Source organism: Colletotrichum higginsianum, chromosome 3 (genome assembly GCF_001672515.1).
Source record: "Colletotrichum higginsianum IMI 349063 chromosome 3, whole genome shotgun sequence".
Classification (NCBI taxonomy): domain Eukaryota; kingdom Fungi; phylum Ascomycota; class Sordariomycetes; order Glomerellales; family Glomerellaceae; genus Colletotrichum; species Colletotrichum higginsianum.
This window is the reverse complement of record NC_030956.1, coordinates 889098-907831: the sequence shown is the minus strand read 5'-3', so window position 1 is coordinate 907831 and position 18734 is coordinate 889098. Positions and strand designations below refer to the sequence as shown.

Genomic DNA, 18734 nt, shown 5'->3' with positions numbered 1-18734 from the left:
GCTTCTGTGGTTCTGACGTATTTTTAGCTTACTTCGAGTCCGCCAGGTCCTCAACAGTGAATCCCACGAACGGCGGGCCCATAAGATGAAGTCACGACGGCTTCATCTCCGGTACGCAGTAGGCACTACCATGGTGAGAGTCCATCGAAGCACCGTCTCTGCCTTGGTTACTCCCACACAACCTGCCTTTTTCTCGTCTTCCATAGGCTGACTCTCAATGCCTCTCAACGGTAGAGACCGTTCAACGTCTAAACCTTCCGGGCCTCGACCTTCATCCCAAAACCTTCTTTCCAAGTCACTGATTGAGAACCGCTGTCATCCATCATTCTTTACTCTATATAAACCATCCCCCGGCCCCCAGTCCTGATTTCCTTCACTCTTCATTCTCTGTACCATCCCAATCTTCTCTTCTTCAAACAAACCCTTCTTCTTGAACAACCACTCTTCTAGTAACCACTCTTCTTGAAACACTCCTCTTCTATCCAGCTGTTTGAAGCCGAGCTCGCGCTGAGATATACAAACCACTTGAACAATCACTACCCTTCTCCTGAGGAGACTTCACTTCAAACCACCTTCTTCTATACAAACCGCCTCCTTCTATACAAACCACCCTCTTCTCTTCAGACCTCCTCTTACTTCACTACATACAATCACCTTCACCATGCCTATCCTCAAGGCTAACGCCCGCCCCGCCGCCTCCATACGCGTCGAACGCGTGATCAAGGAGAAGAAGGGCCCCCTCCAACCCTCCGGCGGCGGCATCAAAAAGCTCACATACAACACCATTCGCGGTTCCTCTCTCTCTTCTTCCTCCTCCTCCTTCAACAACAACAACAACACCGTCCGCGGTGCAAACACCTCGGTCCCTGCCACCATCAACACCGCCTCTGCCTCCTTCTACGCTCTCCCCTTGAAGACGGTCAAGGCAGGCAGGGTCGAAAAGATGGCCAGAACCACCGCCAAGGTCGCACCCAAGACCAAGGCGGCCAAGGCCACCATCAGCAAGAAGATCGTCACCGCCGCATCCATCCCCGGCCTGATGCCCATCTCCAGCTTCGGCAGCAGCGCCTCCAGCATGCGCGCCGCCATCGCCCCCGCCCCCCGCGAGGACATCGCCCGCGACTCCATCGAGTTCAGGGCATCATCACCATCATCCCCTCCTCCTCGCCGGGTCGCGGCTGGCGTTCCTTGCTACCCAACGCCAACCCCGACCCCCGAGCCTGCTAAAACAATCAAAGCCTGTCTCGAGTCGGCCCTCCACGCCATCCCCGGCCTGGACTTCACCGGCCGGTCCCTCACCATCCTCCCCTCGGTCCAGAAGGAACTCGTCCAGGCCTTCGGCCTCGACAAGAGCAACGCCCCGCCGCGCTCGGTGGAGGACTACCTCGTCGAGGTCCTCCGCGCTTGCCTCCGCCGCCGGGACAGCTATAGGTCAGAGGCTCGCGCGCGGGCGGTCGGTCTTGGGCGCGGCAACCGCGACCTCTTCTTCTTCAGCGAGGTCGCCTTCGCCCTGGACTCCCTTCACGCCACGGATCAGATGTGGGCGTCGGGATATGAGCTGGCGGGTCTGCGACCCCGGGCCATCATGGCCCTCGTTGATGCTGTGATGGCCGCGAAGGTCAGGTTCACCGGTGATGAAGAGACTGAGCTTACAGTCCTTCTTAAGATATGGGCTGAGGTCAAGGAGAGCAAGTCCATCTAGGAGCTTGCCTTGGCGCTCAGAGTGTCTTGGGTAGGATAGAGGGAGAGGGGGAGGGAGAGCAGCACTATGGCTCTGGTTGATTGATTGATTGATTGATTGGAGAGTTGATGGAAATGTACTTGGCTCGAAAAGCATCTAGGATTCTCTGGCGCGGTGGTGAATGATTGGTAAAAGGGCTGCCGCTCGAGAACATGGGCTGTACAGCAAGGGAGCGAGTGATGGGTAGTCATACTCTTGAGAATATGATTTTGTTGCTTGGTCCACTACAACTCGATTTCACCTCGTGCCTCATGTGATGTTGCATTCACTAAAACAATGCCGAGTATTCAGAATAATAATGTGAGGCGTATTAAAGGTCCTCGTGGGTTCGTTTCCTACATAGACCAGCAACTGTCATTGATCGATGCGGCTCGGAGGGCCATGCATCCCCCCGCCCAAGGTATCATCATCCCACACATCCAGGTTTCCTCCAACGCTAAACGCCATAAAATGCCTTCTGCCAACGCCCATTGCCTTTCAACTGTTGACTTGTCCGTATGCTGTAATACACCTAGTCGCCCTAACGGCTCATGCTTCTAACTCGCCCTCCTCAATCATCCGACCTAGAATCAGGCTCTGAATGACCAGCTCGTTGCTAAGAGTCCTAATCCGCTTCGGTGGTCGATCCGCCTCATCAACCGCAGTTGCGGCGGCTCTCTTTCGCTTCTTCGACGCTTTCAATGTCTTCGTCGAAGGAGGATCGGGATTGAATAGTTCCTCTTCTGAACCCGTGTGCTCATCAACATAGACCCAGTCAAAGGGGTCGTTGAGTAGCTCCCTGTGTCTCAGAGTCTCCTTAGCCTCGTCCACACTGTAGGCCCGAGAGAGCGTGGCACCTAGGACGTGTGCCAGGAAAACATAGGGCATCTTCTTCTCCTCGGCCCGCGACTTCTTCATGACGAGCAGAATCTTGCTTCCTTCTAGCATCTTGGGTCGCGTCTCGACAACATCCACGAGCCGCGCATTGATTGCTGAGTAGGGCGCCAGGTATCGAGAACGGATCGCATCGCGGAGAAAGGTCGACTGGCCGGCGCAAAGCAGATACGGAAGCCAGTCAACCACGGCTGCCTTCGCCACACAAGTGGTAACCCATCTATCTGATATGCAGGGCAACCCAAGGGCAAGAGCCTGCATGTACTTGACTTTACGGGAGTGTCCGTCCGCAATCAGGGCTGTGAATCCCATGGTTTGCGCAAAAGAGGTCAGGGTTAACGGATTATCCTCCTTTCCCTCGGAGACCGGGCTCGTCTCCGTGCTCCCAAGAGCGTTGGACTCAAAGAGCTCATCGAATCCGTTGCTCAGCAGATAGCCGCCGGATTGGACGATCATCTTCTCGATGTCACGACTTTGTCCAAGGCGATGCTCGTAATGGTCGGTTTTCTCGCCGTCCTTCTTCGACTGGAAGGAAATAGCAAAGGCCATGCCGGCAAAAATGCCTGGTTTGCCGTTGTTCTCTTTGGAGGTGTGGGACAGCATGGACAGGCGGCTGCCACGAGCTGTCATCTTGGGGGGCTTGATGATACTATTTTCAAACCCGTTCACCATAGGTGATCCAGTCAATTCGTCAGTCGACCCCGAGTCAAGTCGAGTTGCTCTTCGCGTCAGCTTCCGTGTGCCCGGTTTGGCAATCCGCGAACCGGTGGCAAGCCTAGGCAATGATGTGGCGGCCTGGCGTCCACGAGTTGGCTCTGCTGGCGACAGAGGCGGAAGCTCCACAGATTCCTGAGATGCTGAAGGCGTCTTGGCCGACTGCGCAGGCGTCGTAGTGAGAACACTGAGTGTTGATGTTGCCGAACCCGGAGCATCCGACGCTGCGGTCTGCTCAGGAACAACAGGCGTTGAAGGGGGTTCTTCTGTAAGTTTGGTCTGAACCGCCGGGTCTGAAAGCCCCGAACTCTTAGTGAGAAGCATTAGTATCGGCGGGGAAGATGGCAAGGGAGGGGCTTCATCCATAACAATGATCTCTGCACGGGGAGGATTCGAATCCGCATGGGTATTGGCGGTCTGTTCACCCACAACCGTCCCGTTCGATGCGTCGCCCGTGTCTCGTACGCCTTCAGCGGGTGCCTCGATCTCGTCGGGGCCGATGGGCTCTGACGATGAAACGGCACGAGCAGAACTCTTCAGGACTTGAGCCTTGAGGGTTGGCTTGGGTTTGCGGGTGGAGCGACGAGATGGCTGCAGGAGGGTCGGCTGAGGAGAGTCTGGCAGAACCTCGACGCCCAAGCCAGTTTCCCTGGGCTGGGTAGCTGGCGCATACGATTGCTCTTCAGCATCGACCGTCGTGACAGGTAACGGCTCAGGCGACGAGCCTCGGCTCTTGGGCGGAAGCTGTGACTGAGTATTGTTGGGGCTCGTCTCTGGTATGAAATCCTTCGGCCGAGAACTATTGCCCGAACTTTCGGCAACTGGTATGACTCCATTAGAGACAGACTTCTGGGTAGCGCCTGCACTGTCAGGCACCTTATCGTTGCTCGAGGCCAATGCTGGCTTCGTCGCGATGCGCGCGACAGTGAGATCGGGGGAAACTTGGGCACGAGGTGGCGGGGCTGTGGTCTGTTCTTGAGAGTCGGCCACCGTGAACTCGTCTTCGTTCTCGGACGCAGTGGACTCGTCTGCGACACGGCGTGATCGGTGCCGACCCGCATTTGTAGGGAATTTTCTTGGCTTCTTGGTCGTGGAGGGCACTTCGATGGGTTCGAGAGAATGTCGTCGGCCGATGGGTATGGGAATGCTCGTGAGCTTCCGATCCGCTGCCTTCCTCTTGGACTCTACGCGCCTCCGCCGTTCCCTCTTGAGCGCTTCCTCGTCCGAGTCACCCTCGTCCTCAGACGCAGTGCCTTTAAACTTGGCATTGGTCCGCTTCCTCTTTTGCGAATCCAGCATGTTTTCGTACATCCCGATAGGCTCGAGCCCGGCCTTTTCGTTGACCGGCGCCAACTGCGGCGACTCTGGCACGGTGCCATCGTCGGGAAGACCAGAATCGCTGGGGCTTCGTTCTCGTTCGTGGGGCACCTGATGGTATGCTCTAGCAGCTTGGGGGCTTGAGGAGAGCAGGTCAGGAGGGGATGTCACGTTGCATCGGTTCTTCGCAGGGGAGGATTCGACGATGTTGGGCGAGATGGAGTTGTTGGCATACATGATGGGAGACGGTCGCGAGGAGGTAGGGCTGAAGTGTTTGACAGCCGACGAAAACTGAGTGTGACTGAACAATTGGGATCCAGACAACGCAGTGTCTCCCAGCCGTTTCCCAGCAAACGGGTTGTGTCGATTCGCCGGGGTTTGCGGCAGAGAATTGGGGGGCGGCATGGGCGATTGGCCATTGGGTCGCTGGACGGAGGACTGTTGCTGGGAGCTCGAGGTGCGATTGCGCCAATCCCCTCGTACGTGTTTGGGTGCCGCATCGTCGGGGATAGACGACGGTTCTTCCTCGTCGGCTTGGGTATCGGGCTGTATCAGATGGCTGAGGTTGCCAAAGTCGACAACGGCCGAGTCATCGTCGCGTGGTGTTTGGTTCTCGGCGACCAGATCTTGGGAAATGGGGCTCGTCGCGACGAAGGAAGGGCCTTCGTAGTAGTTCTCGTAATCCCGTCCGTCATTATCTTGAGTCGGCGATTGCTGAGATACGTCCATCTTGGGCTTCGTGGAGAGCGGGCGGCCCGAAGCTCGAGGCAGGGCAGTGACGTGATGGTCTGGCCGCCTCTCTTCGCGGCATGGTGCGGGGAACGCGTCGGACGGTGACCTTACCGCGGCGCCATCGACGGCGTTAGGCACAGCGAGTGACTCGGGAGGTTTCGAGGGATTTTCGCTCGTGAGTTGGTTCGAAGACGAAGAGGCGGGTGTTTTTTTGGGACTCGGCAGATCGGGGGGGCAATCTGAGCTTACGGTCGCGGCGGCAGCAGGGGCAACAGGCGGCGCGGACAGGGGGATTTCGTGATGTGAGCCTTGCCGGGGTAGCTGAATCAGGTCAGTGCCATCCCAGCTTAGACATGAGACATCCTTGTCGGTGCAGTGGGGGCGCCACAAACCGCGTGTCCGGTACATGCAGCCGGCGGCGCTGTGCTGGGAACAGAGACGTCGACTGCGACGGCGACTGAGAGCTGACTCTCAGTGTAGCCTGGAGGATCAGAATGACGCGTCTGGGGAACAGACTCGCGATTTCTTCTGCTGGCTCTCGAATCGTGTTGCGAACCGCTCGACGATGGCCGCGGAGGCGAGCTGCTTGTCTGTGTGTCGACACCCAAAATAGTTAGCGCAAGCGTCGCTTCGAGGCCTGTGTCGTCGCAATGCTAAAAAAGAAAGTTGCCGCCAGATGCCCAGTTATTCGATCAATCAAATGAACCCAGTCCGATGCCAGAAACCGGCTGGGAAATGTGGGAAATGCAGCCCGGCGCCACCAAGAAAGAAAAAGCAAAAATGGCCCTGGGCCTACACGTACCACGCCGATCCTGTATTCGGCCACATAGCGATCAAAAATGGCCTGGCTGTCCTGGGACTCGATGCTGCCTTCTAGGTCCTTCATTTCAGCAGTCTGAAGGGTCATGCAATGCGGCATCGTGGCCATTCATTGTCGCATTGGTTGGGAAATGCGGTGAGCTGTCAGGTGGGTGAGGGATTGACGCGACAAAGATTAGATTGATGATTAAAGGTGAGGGGAGAGAGAGAGGAAGAAGGATCACGCAGGCACAAGGTGGCTGGGGGGGACCAGGCGCGTCATTCACGCGTAGTCACGTGACTCATTGAACTCAATTGCTTTTGGGGTGTAAGCAGGTTACAGAAAGCAGTCATTAGGTAATCACATCATTAGCTAAGCTATTCGTTTGTTGCACCTGCAATAAAATAAAATCCAGTAAGAATTGTACAAGACTGGCCTACAAAAATAGGACTATGAACACGTTTTGCAGTCTTTCAGCCTAGGCAGATATTCCCTTAAGGGATCTTGTTTTAGTGGTGCTAGATACAGAATTTCGACATTTAATTCTACAGTGGTGTACAGTTTTCTTTGCAGACCTGTTATGCAGAATGCCTGTTAAAGCATGTTGCCTGATTCATTTACTAGAGGCTTGCTCGTTAATAAAGCTTAAAGTCTGCAGCCCATCTTTTAGCACAAGGTACAGAATATGCTGTTCAAGTTAATTCTAGACTGTTAAGAGTGTCTAATAGCTAGAGTCCCCTCCCCCTTTACACAAATGCAATGCAAGGCCCCTTGCAAGATCTAAGTGCGCAATGCCCGCAGGGGTAAATAAAATGAAGTCAGATAATGATAGGCCAGTTCTAGCCAATGTGTTACGCCATCTCAAGCCGTCTCCTAATCCTTTCCATTAAGGATTGTAACTCAACACCTCTAGGTTTCGGACTTGGAATTCAGTGCCTACACAAGGAAAGGATTAGCCTGGTTCCGAAGGAAATTGCGGTTTGGACACGAAACTTACTTCCGTCGGGGCCGGGTAAGCCGGAAGAGCCTTCCATTTGTAAGTTGATAATCCTGGTAGAATGACTCGAATTAGCACGCTCACAAGCCTTCTCTTAAGCAAAACAAGCTCTACTGACAGGTACATGGGCTTTCCAACGTATCCGGCGCCCACTTGCGTCGTCACGAGTTGGTCGTCCAGGTAGAATTTGGCCTGCACGTCCTTGCCGTTGAGATCCCGCGTCTCGCACTTGATCTTGTGAAAAGTGTCGGGGCTCGGGTAATCGACGTCCTTGGCAGCGACGACGGAGCTGGTGTTGAAGGTGTTGAAGCTGATCTTGCCGCTGCCCTTCCACTCCGCCATGTCGATCTCGGGCGGCCAGCCCTGCACGGCCGTGAGCCAGAACGCGGGCCACGTGCCTTTGGTCGTCGTCGCCCGCAGCTCGGCGCTGAAGTCGTAGCCGCCCCCTAGCGAGACGTTGAAGTGCTCCTTGGCGTGGACCGCGCCGCTGAGGTAGTTGATGTTGATCTTTCGCCCGCCGTGCGTCGCCTGCGGCTGGCCGCTGACCTTGTTGGCGGTGAGGGTGAGGACGCCACTGTCGAACTTGACGTTGTCCTTGTTCATGCGCGCGCCGCCGTTGTGGTCGGTGCCCCAGGGGTAGAGGTAGTTCCAGTCGGCGTCGAAGTTGGGTTGGGAGTCGAAGCTCGTCTTGGGGATGATGGTCCGCACGGCTCCGACGGGAAGCACGTCGGCCACGAGCAGTGCACTGCTGAGGAGAAGAGTCGCTTGGTTGAACCAGAACATTTTGACGGGGAATCTGGAGACAAGTGTGTCCGTCGAAAAAAGACCGGACGAACATGGAAGACAGGCCGCTCAAATACTTTCCCATCGTCCAAACGTGCAGCAAGCAGAAAGCCTCATGATGATGGCTGTCGCCTGACGAACGCTATTAGCCCGGCTTCAGGTTCCCTGTTAACGCCCCACAAAGCTCTTGAGATAGATGAATTGCATGCTACCCGCTTAGCTTTTCCATCAACTGCCAGGGGACGGGAAGAGCGCTTTTGGAAAGACACGAAACACCTCGATGCAGGGGATGCCCGTGATATGTCGATCAATGGCCCCTGAACTTGAAAAGCCGTGGTAGACCCCGTGGTCTCCAGAAATAGAAGCTGTCTTACTACAGTTAAGTGAGCGATAGCATAATTCATAATCAATCCTGTACGGCAACGTGATGGATGCTGACTGAGCTCAAGGGGGTGACTGGACCCTGCAACCTTGCACTGACATGTTGTAATGCCTAGATAGCTCTTGTCACCTGCCCCGTTAGGAGTGAAATAAAATTACACATCGCACCAGTGACCACGGCTGAGGGTTGCGTAATATCATTCTAGCTGTGCTACTAAGGTTCTGGCTGTAATATGCAGTATGTAGTTGTGATCGGCGGGCTAGCTCGGGTGGCCGGTTGAGTGTCCGCCCGAGCATTTTTGCGACGCCGGAGGGAGCTATCTGACGGTTTCCACAAGTACAAGAGCAGTTGTGATTGTAGACGTGTTGCAAAAGCAATTTCACTTCGGCATTTACCCTTACGCGTTTTTTTCACAGAGGTTTTTCGGGACATGATGTTCCCATGACAAGCGACTGTGGCGCATCGTTGACAAGTACTGTGTAAGCAGCAATAACAGAAAAGACGTCCAGCAAATAGCAGATGATTTCTGGACAGTCGAATTCGTTAAAATGATGATTTCATAAGGCTCCAGAAAGTTGACATAGGGTTACTCAAAGAATTCTATGTAACAGAAATGTCAAATATACGAACAAGTAATACAGATTGACAAAAAAGAAAAACCATCCCCACAGATACGTAAGCCCTCGGTGTCATCACATCCCGTTCTGGTTCTCTTGCAGCTTCTCCTTCATCTCTGTGATCGCCGCAGCCAGGTCACTGCCCTCGTGGCATGTAATCGTTGCTGCAGAGATGGAATAATCGAATCCACAACTTTGCCCTAAGACATATCTACTAGGGACGAACACGTAGAGGACGCTGTGGGACTCGCATAGCGCCGGCATATGATCCAAGGAGAAGTCTCGGACTACATCGGCTGCGCAGACAACGAGCTCAGCTTGGCCGTTGGACACGGCTTCGTAAACTGTTGCTTGAGTTGTCAGACGAGAAACGGAAAGTAGACCAGCGACATGATGTGTAAGGGATCGAGAGTGGGGAAACGAACGCTTGGTGGTGCCCTCAACAGCCTGATCTTGATCAAAGGCCAGCAGCAGTAGTTCGTAGAGCTCGTTGCTGAGGTCGTCGCTCAAAGCTGCCGGCTTCGGTTCCAGGTAAGACTGGTCCGGTACCTCTTCAGACTCATGGTGGAATGCTTGCGGAATTTGGGCGACCAAGGTATCAGCCATGTTGAATAAAAGCGCTGGTTTGATAAAAACAAATCTGAAGTCAGATTTTAATCCGTCTGAAACTTCAAGCAAAGGCCGTATGCAAGTTACAATGTGAGAGTAGAATGGGATGGTAGTGTTGCCAACGACAACGAGCAGACATAACCATTTATAGATTCGGATGGATTCGAGGAGAGGCTGAAAGCCTACTCGAGATGCCGTTGGGGTCAATACTTTGGCCGACTTGGTGCCGCCCCGTATTAGCCGCCGTGTTCCATTTGGCGCCGGCGAGCGCATCGTGTTGGATCCAAACTGATGTTTGCATCTGTGAAAGCTTGGCTCACAACGCCAGTGGAGCTTGGTCGTCACGGTTGGACCGTCATAAACGAATCGCTGCGATTGGTCTAACGCAATGCATGCAGGGATATCAAGGCGTAGGATCGCGGGCCTGTCCAACAGAAACATGCTTTTAACGCGGAAGACAAAACGTGCCAACAGCTAAGAGGGGAGACTGCTCGCAAGGGTCAGAGGAATGTCTTCTGCCGAGTGTCGCCAACAACAGCCAGCCTGTAATGTCTTTGCCCAGGCTAAACTCAACCCGACCGGTTCCCTCGCTTATTTGTTCAACCAGCCACGAAGCGAATAAGATGGACTGTAGAACGTCGAGTTGCTGTCACGGATATCTCCACATAAACGTTAAGGCTTTGAGGCCAAAACTAAAAAGATTGATTGAAAATATGGCATCAAGAAAGACATTGTTGCTCCAATAGAGACTGGAATAAATTGCATTAAAGCCAAGCTGTCCAGGTTTTCGAACAGATGACGTATATTACATATGGAAACACTGTTGACCTCTCCACATGCGAAAGAGTGTACAGTTCCTTACTGCCTCAAAGATTAGAGTTTCGTAATGTTCTATCCCATCTCTGAGGATCAAATCCTCATAACACGGGCTTCTGTTGCTGCCGCCACCTGTTGCTCGGAAGGGAGGTTGATTACCACAAGGTAGAGTACATCCTATAATCATATCAAGGTTAGCAACTGGTTACTGCAAGCTGAGGGGGATCCGTTTCTGTTTACCTTCTGGAATAGGCTGCTAAGCCAGTCTTCTTCCTTCGCCTTCTTCTTCTTGGCTATTTTATCAGCCTTCTCTTTTTCTTTCCGTGCCTTCTTTTCGTCCTTAGCCTTCCTACCATCGTCTTTTTGCAGCTTGCCGCTGTCTGTGTCAGGCTCCCACGCCTCATTGTCTTTGTCCTCCTTCGTCGATACTTGGCTGTTATCGTCTCTCTGGAAGCTTTTATCATCGTCATCTTCTTTGGAACCGTCACCTTCATGGTCTTCGTGAGGCTTGCTATTGTCCGTCTCGTGCTTCGACTTTTTGTCATCATTGCCCTTCTTGGCCTTTTTCTCATTCTTTTCCCTTTCCCTCTTTTCCCTCTTTTCCATTTCCTTCCTTTCTTTTTCCTTGTTTTCTTTCTCCTTCTTTTCTTTCTTCATCTTTTTCTCTTCCTCTTTCCTCTTTTCTTTCTGCTCCTTCTTCAACCTCTCGTCTCTTTCATCTTCCCCAGAGCTCTCATCCTCCTTGACACTGTCGGAGACCTTACTGACATTGTCTGTTCCAGGATTGTCACTGTCCGCGACACGCTTCAAACCCTCGCCATTGTTCTGCTCCTCTTCCTCCTTGCTTCTCCTGTCCTTCTTTGACTTCTTGTCTTTCTTCTTGCCCACGTATGTCCAACGACCTCCGGTAATAAGAGCCACCAAGTCGCCACTCGCGGCTGGATGGTTGGGATCAGCATAGCGAGATCGAAACTCATGGTTTGGCATCAGGCTCGCTGCGGGCTTGTCGCTGTTCTCGTCGGCCCACTTGGCCTGGGCTCGTTTGTCCGACATATCCTCCATCCAGATCTCCATACGGTCAAGAGCATTCTTCTTCTTGGCACAATCGTCGCTTCCGCTCTCGGTGAGGGGATCTTTGGCAGCCGGGAACACCAGAGGGGCCGGCTCGGGCCAGTTGAAGTTGCCGTTGGACATCTTCATCATCTCCGCCATCTGGCCCTTCATGCTTTGCCAGCCGTCCTTTGCCGATGTTCTTTGCGCCGCAATGTCTCCAATTCTCTCCGAAACTCCAGGATTGGGGCGGGAAGCAGATACCTCGCCCTCAAAGTTGACGTTCAGCTGATTGTTGCTGATGTCTGGCTGCCATGTTACGACAAGGCAAACGAGTCCGCGCGGGTTGAAGAATTGGGAATTGACGCGGTCCAGAAAGACGTTGGAGCTGTAGCGGCTATGTCCCTCCAAGGCTGCTTCCGTTGCGTATTCGACCCCGAAGCCAAAGAGCATCGAGGCCGGCTCCGGCATCGCTGACCCTGCGAAACCTGCGAGGTTGAGCGCGTTGATCCAGGGGTTGGGCTCCAGAGCCTTGTTGAAGGTGTCGATGAAGTCGAGGAAAGTATTTTCCTCGATGCCCACGTCGGCGAGCAGTGGTGCGTAGGCGCGGAGGAATCCTCGTGCTCTTTTCTCGGGGCGCCGTTGCGGCAGAATAACCGGCAAAGGAAGCTCTCTTCCATTTGCTGCACGGTTTCCAGGCAAGCATGCGTGCCGGTTGATGAACGCCGTGGCAAGATTGCCTGAGTCCTTTTGGTCTTTCTGGGATCGCGACTCTTCTTCTTCTCCTGTTGTTGCTTTTTCGTCCACAATCTTATTAGAATCAGGTACGGCCTCGCCCGGTGGACTTTGAACTGTTTCGGAAGGAAACTGTGTGTGTGAAGGTTCCTGGCTCTGTTGCAAGTCCTTTGCCTTCTTCTCTTTCCGATGATGCAGTGCTTCCGAGATGACTCCGATCCCTCCGGCCGCAGATCTGACAATCTCTTCAACGAGACCATCCTTCTTACGAACCTCTTCGCCAGGTCTTGTGAACAGCTTGTCTCTCTCTCGCAACACACCCCGCATCACCATGGAAGAGGCTCCAGAAGCTCCATACGAAGTTCCCTTGCCTACGTCGATTGTGGAGGATAACATCGTGATAATGAGTCTGAGTATTGATCGAATCAGCAAATTCAGAAATGTCACAATGTTGGGACCCGGGATGCCGTGCAGGTCGCATTCCAAGTGGTCGTATGGAAGTGGTTGCACTTACGCTTGATTACTTCGGAAAATCAACCAAGAGTCAGTCCAATGCTGAATTCTCGCTACTTTATGTGGGATGGAAACGGATTTTTGTTGACGTTTATGTTTTACACTTTGGTATGAATGAGCATGGCTACCATCTCATCTGGAAGGTGGGATTGAGCGAAGCTGGAGACATATATGAGACCTTTCCATTCGAGATAAGATATCTGGCGAGGCAGTGCCTTCGCACTCGCTTAGGTGACGACTTCTGCTTCGCATCTCAGTGTTGGCCAGCTCTGGCTTGGCAAGTCAGCAGCCAAGACTGCAGGGCAGCCCGCGGGACGCGGGAGTCTTGGAACAAACTTGAGTGGTCGAAAACGAGGATCTTCGGGCAACGATTACACGGTGGCGCTTCACAGCCAAGCCGACCGCTGTTACTGTGATTCGCAAGGGTGCCTACGATTCCGTGTTTCTGAATCGTGCTTCCTCGCTCGTTTCTGTCATCAGCATGCATCAAGCCCATCATCCCGCCACCATGTCTTGCGGCGCGCGAAATGAGAAAGACGCATGTTACTTACTTTGGGCAGCACGGATAGGCCAAAAAAGCTGCTGGTTCAGTCACTGGTATCCCAAACCGTCACTCCTGTGCTATGTCTTTCATGTGGCTTGGTGCATTCAAGCCATGCTGACTTTCAAGGCATGGCATTGAGGGCAAATCCTGGGCTTCCCCGCCACAGCTCGCTCACAAGTGTTCCTCTGTACACGTCCTTCTGCAGGAATTGCTAGCAGTTGCTGACATTCCTGTATGTCCTATTTGCCTCTAGGTACTTGCGCTAAGCTGTCATAACCGCCTCTGTATCTCTCTTCCGCTTCTGGTCCACGCTTAACACCCATCTGGCCAATCCACCGGCATATTTTCACCTCGTGGACATGCACGTTAACACAAGATACCACCGCCCAAACCACTGGCCTAAATTTGATTCGTACGAGGTCTTACATTATTATCCCCGCCCGCTTTGGCTAGCGAGAACTGGGGCAGTGTCCTGTCGTTTAATCATGACCAACGCCACATCACTTCCTTCTCGACAGTACCCCAAATTTCACCACTGTTCGCCCTCACACTACTACCCTTCCCATCCCATAATTTAGCGCTCTTGAGCGATCTTTGCTCGTTCTTGTGGTAGTGCTCAAACTCACTTCCATCTCTGAGAATGACTACGGAGGATCAACACCCACAGGCGAGTCCGAAATGTGAGACCGCCCCTGAGCTCGATCCCAAATACGACGACTACCTTGGAGACTTCCCAACGGTCGCCCACATCGGCGAACCCCGCGATGTCGAGAGGGGCTACGCTGGCCACCTCAACGATATGCAGAAGGCTCAGCTCTTCCAGCTCCGATCCATGCTGGAGGCTGAAGGACACACCGAGCGCTTAGACACTCTGACCATGGTATTATGGAGTCCTTACATTGGGAAACTGCATCACGCTAAATGCTATCTCAGCTCCGCTTCCTCCGTGCCCGCAAGTTTGACGTCAACACCTGACGAAGCAAATGTGAATATTGTATCCGCTTGGCTGCTGCCCAGTAGAAAAGCACTGACTCTTATCCACGGTGGAGGTTCACCGAGTTCGAGAGCTGGCGGAAGAAGTCTCTCCTCGATGCTCTGGTGCCCACCTGGGACTATGACGAACGCGAGACAATGTTGAAGTACTACCCTCAGTACTACCACAAGACCGACAAGGTAGGAATGGTTCCTCGTTCTCATCAAAGGCGCTAATGGAAGCATCGTATAGGACGGCCGCCCTCTCTACATCGAGCACCTGGGCGGGATCAACCTCACCGCCATGCGTACCATCACCACTGACGAGCGCATGCTGGACAACCTCTCGGTCGAGTACGAGAAGTGTGCCGACCCCCGTTTCCCTGCCTGCTCCCGCCAGGCTGGACAGCTCGTCGAGACCTGCTGCACCATCATGGACATGAAGGGCGTCTCACTCGGCAAGGCCAGCCAGGTGTACGACTACATCAACAAGGCCTCCGTTATCTTGCAGAACTATTATCCCGAGCGCCTTGGGAAACTCTACATCATCAACGCCCCATGGGGCTTTTCCACCGTCTGGAGCTTCGTCAAGGGCTGGCTCGACCCCGTCACCGTCAACAAGATCCACATCCTCGGCGGGGGCTACCAGAAGGAGCTACTTGCCCAGATCCCCGCTGACAACTTGCCTGTCGAGTTCGGCGGTAAGTGCGTTTGCGCCGAGGGCTGCCAGAACAGCGACGCCGGCCCTTGGAGGGATCCCCAGTGGAAGCAGGATGCCTGGTGGGAGAAGAAAGATACCATCGAGAAGGCTAATGTGGCGTTGAAAGGCACGGCGAAAGACCCTGTACTAAGAAACAAGAGTAGGTAGAGGGCCGGTATTGCTGGCCAGATTTACCCAGTGTTTCCATGGGCCGGTTCGAATCTAGACGCCGCCGCTGATTCTTTTCGTCATGTCTGACGCTGCATCTCTGGATTCATCACTCATTGATCTGATGAGACCGAACCGGCAGTCTTCGCGCAACGTGTTGAAGTGCTCGGTCTTGCGTAAACCTAGTTCAGATATTCGTAAATAGGTCCAGTTGTGCCTATCGACCTGTTGCCAAACATCGGAAAAGACTCTTAATACCCCAAACATGTGATGATGAAGCAAAAATGGAAATACAGTTGCTGTGCAGTAATTCTACCTCATAAGAATTTGGCATTTTTAACCTTCTAATTAGGCATATCTTGCTGGGCAGCTTGGCTTCGTTGAGCCGTCATGACTGTCATCGCTAACAACGAAGTTGCAAAGTCGAGGGCTTGCGTTGATATCGAAAACACTTAAGTTGAGCCTGTGACTCCAAGTACCCAGGGGTCATCAACTCGACAAGTGACTTGGCTGTATTCCAGGGTGGTCCCTGAGATGTCCGCATGCTGAGCGTACAAGCTCCTCATTTACCCTTCCATCCAATTTCCGCATGACTCGTGTACAAGACACCGACCAAAGCTCCAGCTTTCCCATCTCTCAAAGCCACAACTCGTTGGACTTCTCCGAGCATGATTACCAGTGGACTAGGCTAGTCAGCCACACAGTTCGTTGTTTGGAAATGACATCAGTATAAGATAGATTCCTCCGGTTCTCGCGAACGGCAACATATCTGTGGAAATTGAAACCTGGCTATAAAAAGGTCTTCGGCATCAATAGTTCTTTGAATGGGCATTGTCGGAGGACACCCAGAGAGTTACGTTGGCGGATCACATGGCTTCCACAAGAGAGTAAAAGGGCTGTTGTATTAATAACCAACGGCTCAAGAAGCACAAGTGGAGGTTGTGGCTAACGTGAGATGTGGCCGGCTCCCGCGGTGTAATTTTAGATGCGTCAGGAGGGTCGACAAGCCCCGGCCCTGGACGCAGACCCGGTCGGCCACCCCGACGGGGTTTAGTTGCACTGGATGTCCAGATGTTTGTCTTCAGATTTCGAAGGCAGAGAAGACTGCAAATGCTTGCAGCACCCTGCAGGACCTACCACCACCTTTAATCATACAATTGCAAACCAATACTTTGTGCGTTTGCTACAATATCGGAAAGCTTTGATCAGGCCGCATCCTGAAGTAGGCCTGGAGTTGCATCGACACTGTTGTGAACCTTACGGTCCCTGAGCGACAGTCGCTATGGTATGTGCCGTAGAGACGAGGAGGGTTGATCCTGTGATTAAAAGGAGTCTCTATAGTTAACTTTGCAGCTTCTTTCGCCTGGACGCACAAGATGAGACCAGGGATGGTACTTACTTGGATAAGAGGTCATATTACCTCTTTTCCTCATCATTCATGCTCATCAAGGTACTAGCTGTTGTTTGTATTAATGAAGCAGTGTGCTGTGTTTCCTTCAAGCACCCCCCTACCCCAGTGGTTTTGACGTAAGTCGGGGAAGCCGCGATTTAACATTTTCACTTGATTGATCGCGAGAAAATGCCCATTAATACCCAGGTATATATATGGCAAACCCTTTTCCTTCTCGCTTCTTCCGATCTCAACAGGTCAATCTTGACACCTTGTCACAATGTCACTCACAACATGGATGACCTCTTTCCTCATTCTCTCGACTCTGAACTTCTGGCGCGTATTCGCTGCTCCCAGTTCCACCGAACACGATCTGCTTTCAGGCAATGACAAGCGGGAATTGAAGTCGTGGGTCGCCGTAGGTTCAAAGGGACCATGGCCGTGCAGTGACAGCCAGTTGGAAAAGATCAAGAGCGCAGTAGACGACGCAAAAGTCCTTGCGAACGCGGCAGTTTCCGCCTTAAATGACTATGGAGAGTCCTCGAGAGCCTATCAACGTTGGTTTGGTGGTAAGTTACCCGAATCCTGATTTCCCCTTACTCCCAGTGAGTGGTTTCGAACGAGTATTAATCGAATGCTGTTCGTCACAATCAGACAGCATCGCTCATGGCCTAACTCCCGAAACCATCAAAACAAAGCACTACGAAAGTGTACTTGCGGAACTACGCCCGCCCACATCCGCCACTCTCAAACATCCCGAGCAAGACGGCCCAGACCCAAAAAGACTGGTGTTTGGCTGTCCAAAGGCCAAAAATCCGTTGTGTCTCAACAACCCCAGATCAGCTGGCGCGATCGACGCTGACAAAGCCCCGGTTAACGTTGGCAAAAGCGCGGACGACGGTGACAAAGGCGCGGTCGAGGCTGGCAAAAGCGCGGCCAAGAATCCCAAACCCTTCACTGTCAATATTATAATCCTCTGCCCCGTTTTCTTCGAGGAAGTCAGCCAGTCAGAGATGATATCCAACTGGAAAAAGAACGATTACACACCCTCGGCAGGCTTGATAATGCTACACGAGACGCAGCATATCTCCGCCATTGTGGGTGCAGACAGGGTCACTGGAGACATTGCATACACGGTCAGAGAGTGAGTGAAGTCCCTTGCCACAAGTTGAACCTTTCCCCTGCTCTGTCTTCAATGTCGCATCATCTATAACTTTCAGAAACTGACAAAGGAGCCGAAAGTTGCCGACGTATTAAAGACGAGTACCAGATTCAGAACGCCCAGAACTACGCATTTTTCGCTTTGGATGTGGCTGCAAACCCTCCTCGGTCAAAGGCACCTCCTCTGTCAAAGGCACCTCCTCTGTCAAAGACACCTACTCAGTCAAAGGCACCTACTCGGTCAAAGGCACCGAAGCTATAGGGCTTCTTTGCCTCAGCTTTAATGATTGAATCGTCGTTAATGCAACCTGGCTTAACTCGAAGTTGCTCACACCTTGAAGAATTACAACTTCTGCTGGTAATAATCAAAACCTCGAACATAATTAAGGAAGTTACGATACTTGGGGATAGCGAATCTAGAGAATTGCCTCAAAACAAGGTACAGAGGAATAGTTGAATCCAACCTGTTACTGCCTCTATGCTTCGCCTAGAATTTGAATGGAGAAGTGGTTCACGGCGAATCGTCCAGCTTTGAATCGAGCCGACAGGGCGTACAGATCTCCGAATTTCCACGATGTCGTCTCAAGTTGACGATAACAAGAGGTTTAGTGCTGCCAAGTAGACCTTGTTCCCTCACCACTGGCAAGCTCCTCCGCAGTGAACGCTGCCGTCGTTGGAGGTGCCAGAAACCGCCCAGCTCGCCGTGCCGACTAGGTCGGAGCCGATCATGCCGCCCCAGTCGACGCCCTTGTTGCCCCTCGGGAAGTGAACGGTGACCCTGCAGCCCAGGCCCCTTATGCCGGGAATCGCCTGGCTGTTGAAGGCGGCCTCCTCGCCCCTGCAGTTTCCGGCGTAGGTGACGAAGGTGCTGTCGATGGCCGCTTTGAGGTTGTCGCGGTTGACACTGTCGCAGCTGCCGGGGTGGTCGATTGTGACGGTCCAACGCTCGCAGTGGTCGCAGCCCTTGCGCCAGCAGCGGGTCTCGAGGGCTCCTGCAAGGGAGGGGAATGCGGAGCTGAGGCCGTAGAAGAGGAAGAAAGTAGTGAAGAAGAAAAGAATAGGTCGGCTGAGGCGTGCCATGTTTATGGTGTGTGTTTGAGAACAGCTGGGAAAGACAGTAG

General features: G+C 53.1%; 8 protein-coding genes across 8 annotated transcripts; 3 read left to right on the top strand and 5 right to left on the bottom strand.

The window, feature by feature from the left end:
* Window positions 1–661: 661 nt before the first annotated feature.
* CH63R_03827 (uncharacterized protein) lies at window positions 662–1702 on the top strand (the record flags this gene model as incomplete). Its single annotated transcript, XM_018298802.1, has 1 exon — window positions 662–1702. One exon carries the CDS (start codon window positions 662–664, stop codon window positions 1700–1702), a length of 1041 nt encoding a protein of 346 aa, XP_018160048.1.
* Window positions 1703–2269: 567 nt separating this feature from the next.
* On the bottom strand, window positions 2270–6296 carry CH63R_03826 (UbiD family decarboxylase; the record flags this gene model as incomplete). The annotated part of the gene is made up of 3 exons (XM_018298801.1): window positions 2270–5698; window positions 5770–6030; window positions 6180–6296. The coding sequence occupies 3 exons, from the start codon at window positions 6294–6296 to the stop codon at window positions 2270–2272; spliced, it is 3807 nt and encodes a 1268-aa protein (XP_018160047.1).
* A 789-nt stretch (window positions 6297–7085) lies between these two features.
* Window positions 7086–7956, bottom strand: CH63R_03825 (Glycoside hydrolase family 16; the record flags this gene model as incomplete). Its single annotated transcript, XM_018298800.1, has 2 exons — window positions 7086–7112; window positions 7174–7956. The coding sequence occupies 2 exons, from the start codon at window positions 7954–7956 to the stop codon at window positions 7086–7088; spliced, it is 810 nt and encodes a 269-aa protein (XP_018160046.1).
* Window positions 7957–9030: 1074 nt separating this feature from the next.
* Window positions 9031–9561, bottom strand: CH63R_03824 (Ribonucleoprotein-associated protein; the record flags this gene model as incomplete). The annotated part of the gene is made up of 2 exons (XM_018298799.1): window positions 9031–9299; window positions 9381–9561. The coding sequence occupies 2 exons, from the start codon at window positions 9559–9561 to the stop codon at window positions 9031–9033; spliced, it is 450 nt and encodes a 149-aa protein (XP_018160045.1).
* A 912-nt stretch (window positions 9562–10473) lies between these two features.
* On the bottom strand, window positions 10474–12561 carry CH63R_03823 (FAD binding domain protein; the record flags this gene model as incomplete). Its single annotated transcript, XM_018298798.1, has 2 exons — window positions 10474–10557; window positions 10621–12561. The coding sequence occupies 2 exons, from the start codon at window positions 12559–12561 to the stop codon at window positions 10474–10476; spliced, it is 2025 nt and encodes a 674-aa protein (XP_018160044.1).
* Window positions 12562–13862: 1301 nt separating this feature from the next.
* Window positions 13863–15062, top strand: CH63R_03822 (CRAL/TRIO domain-containing protein; the record flags this gene model as incomplete). The annotated part of the gene is made up of 3 exons (XM_018298797.1): window positions 13863–14102; window positions 14243–14395; window positions 14448–15062. 3 exons carry the CDS (start codon window positions 13863–13865, stop codon window positions 15060–15062), a joined length of 1008 nt encoding a protein of 335 aa, XP_018160043.1.
* A 1670-nt stretch (window positions 15063–16732) lies between these two features.
* On the top strand, window positions 16733–17875 carry CH63R_03821 (protease; the record flags this gene model as incomplete). Its single annotated transcript, XM_018298796.1, has 3 exons — window positions 16733–17021; window positions 17107–17596; window positions 17695–17875. 3 exons carry the CDS (start codon window positions 16733–16735, stop codon window positions 17873–17875), a joined length of 960 nt encoding a protein of 319 aa, XP_018160042.1.
* A 371-nt stretch (window positions 17876–18246) lies between these two features.
* On the bottom strand, window positions 18247–18693 carry CH63R_03820 (uncharacterized protein; the record flags this gene model as incomplete). Its single annotated transcript, XM_018298795.1, has 1 exon — window positions 18247–18693. The coding sequence occupies one exon, from the start codon at window positions 18691–18693 to the stop codon at window positions 18247–18249; it is 447 nt and encodes a 148-aa protein (XP_018160041.1).
* Between the last annotated feature and the right edge of the window lie 41 nt (window positions 18694–18734).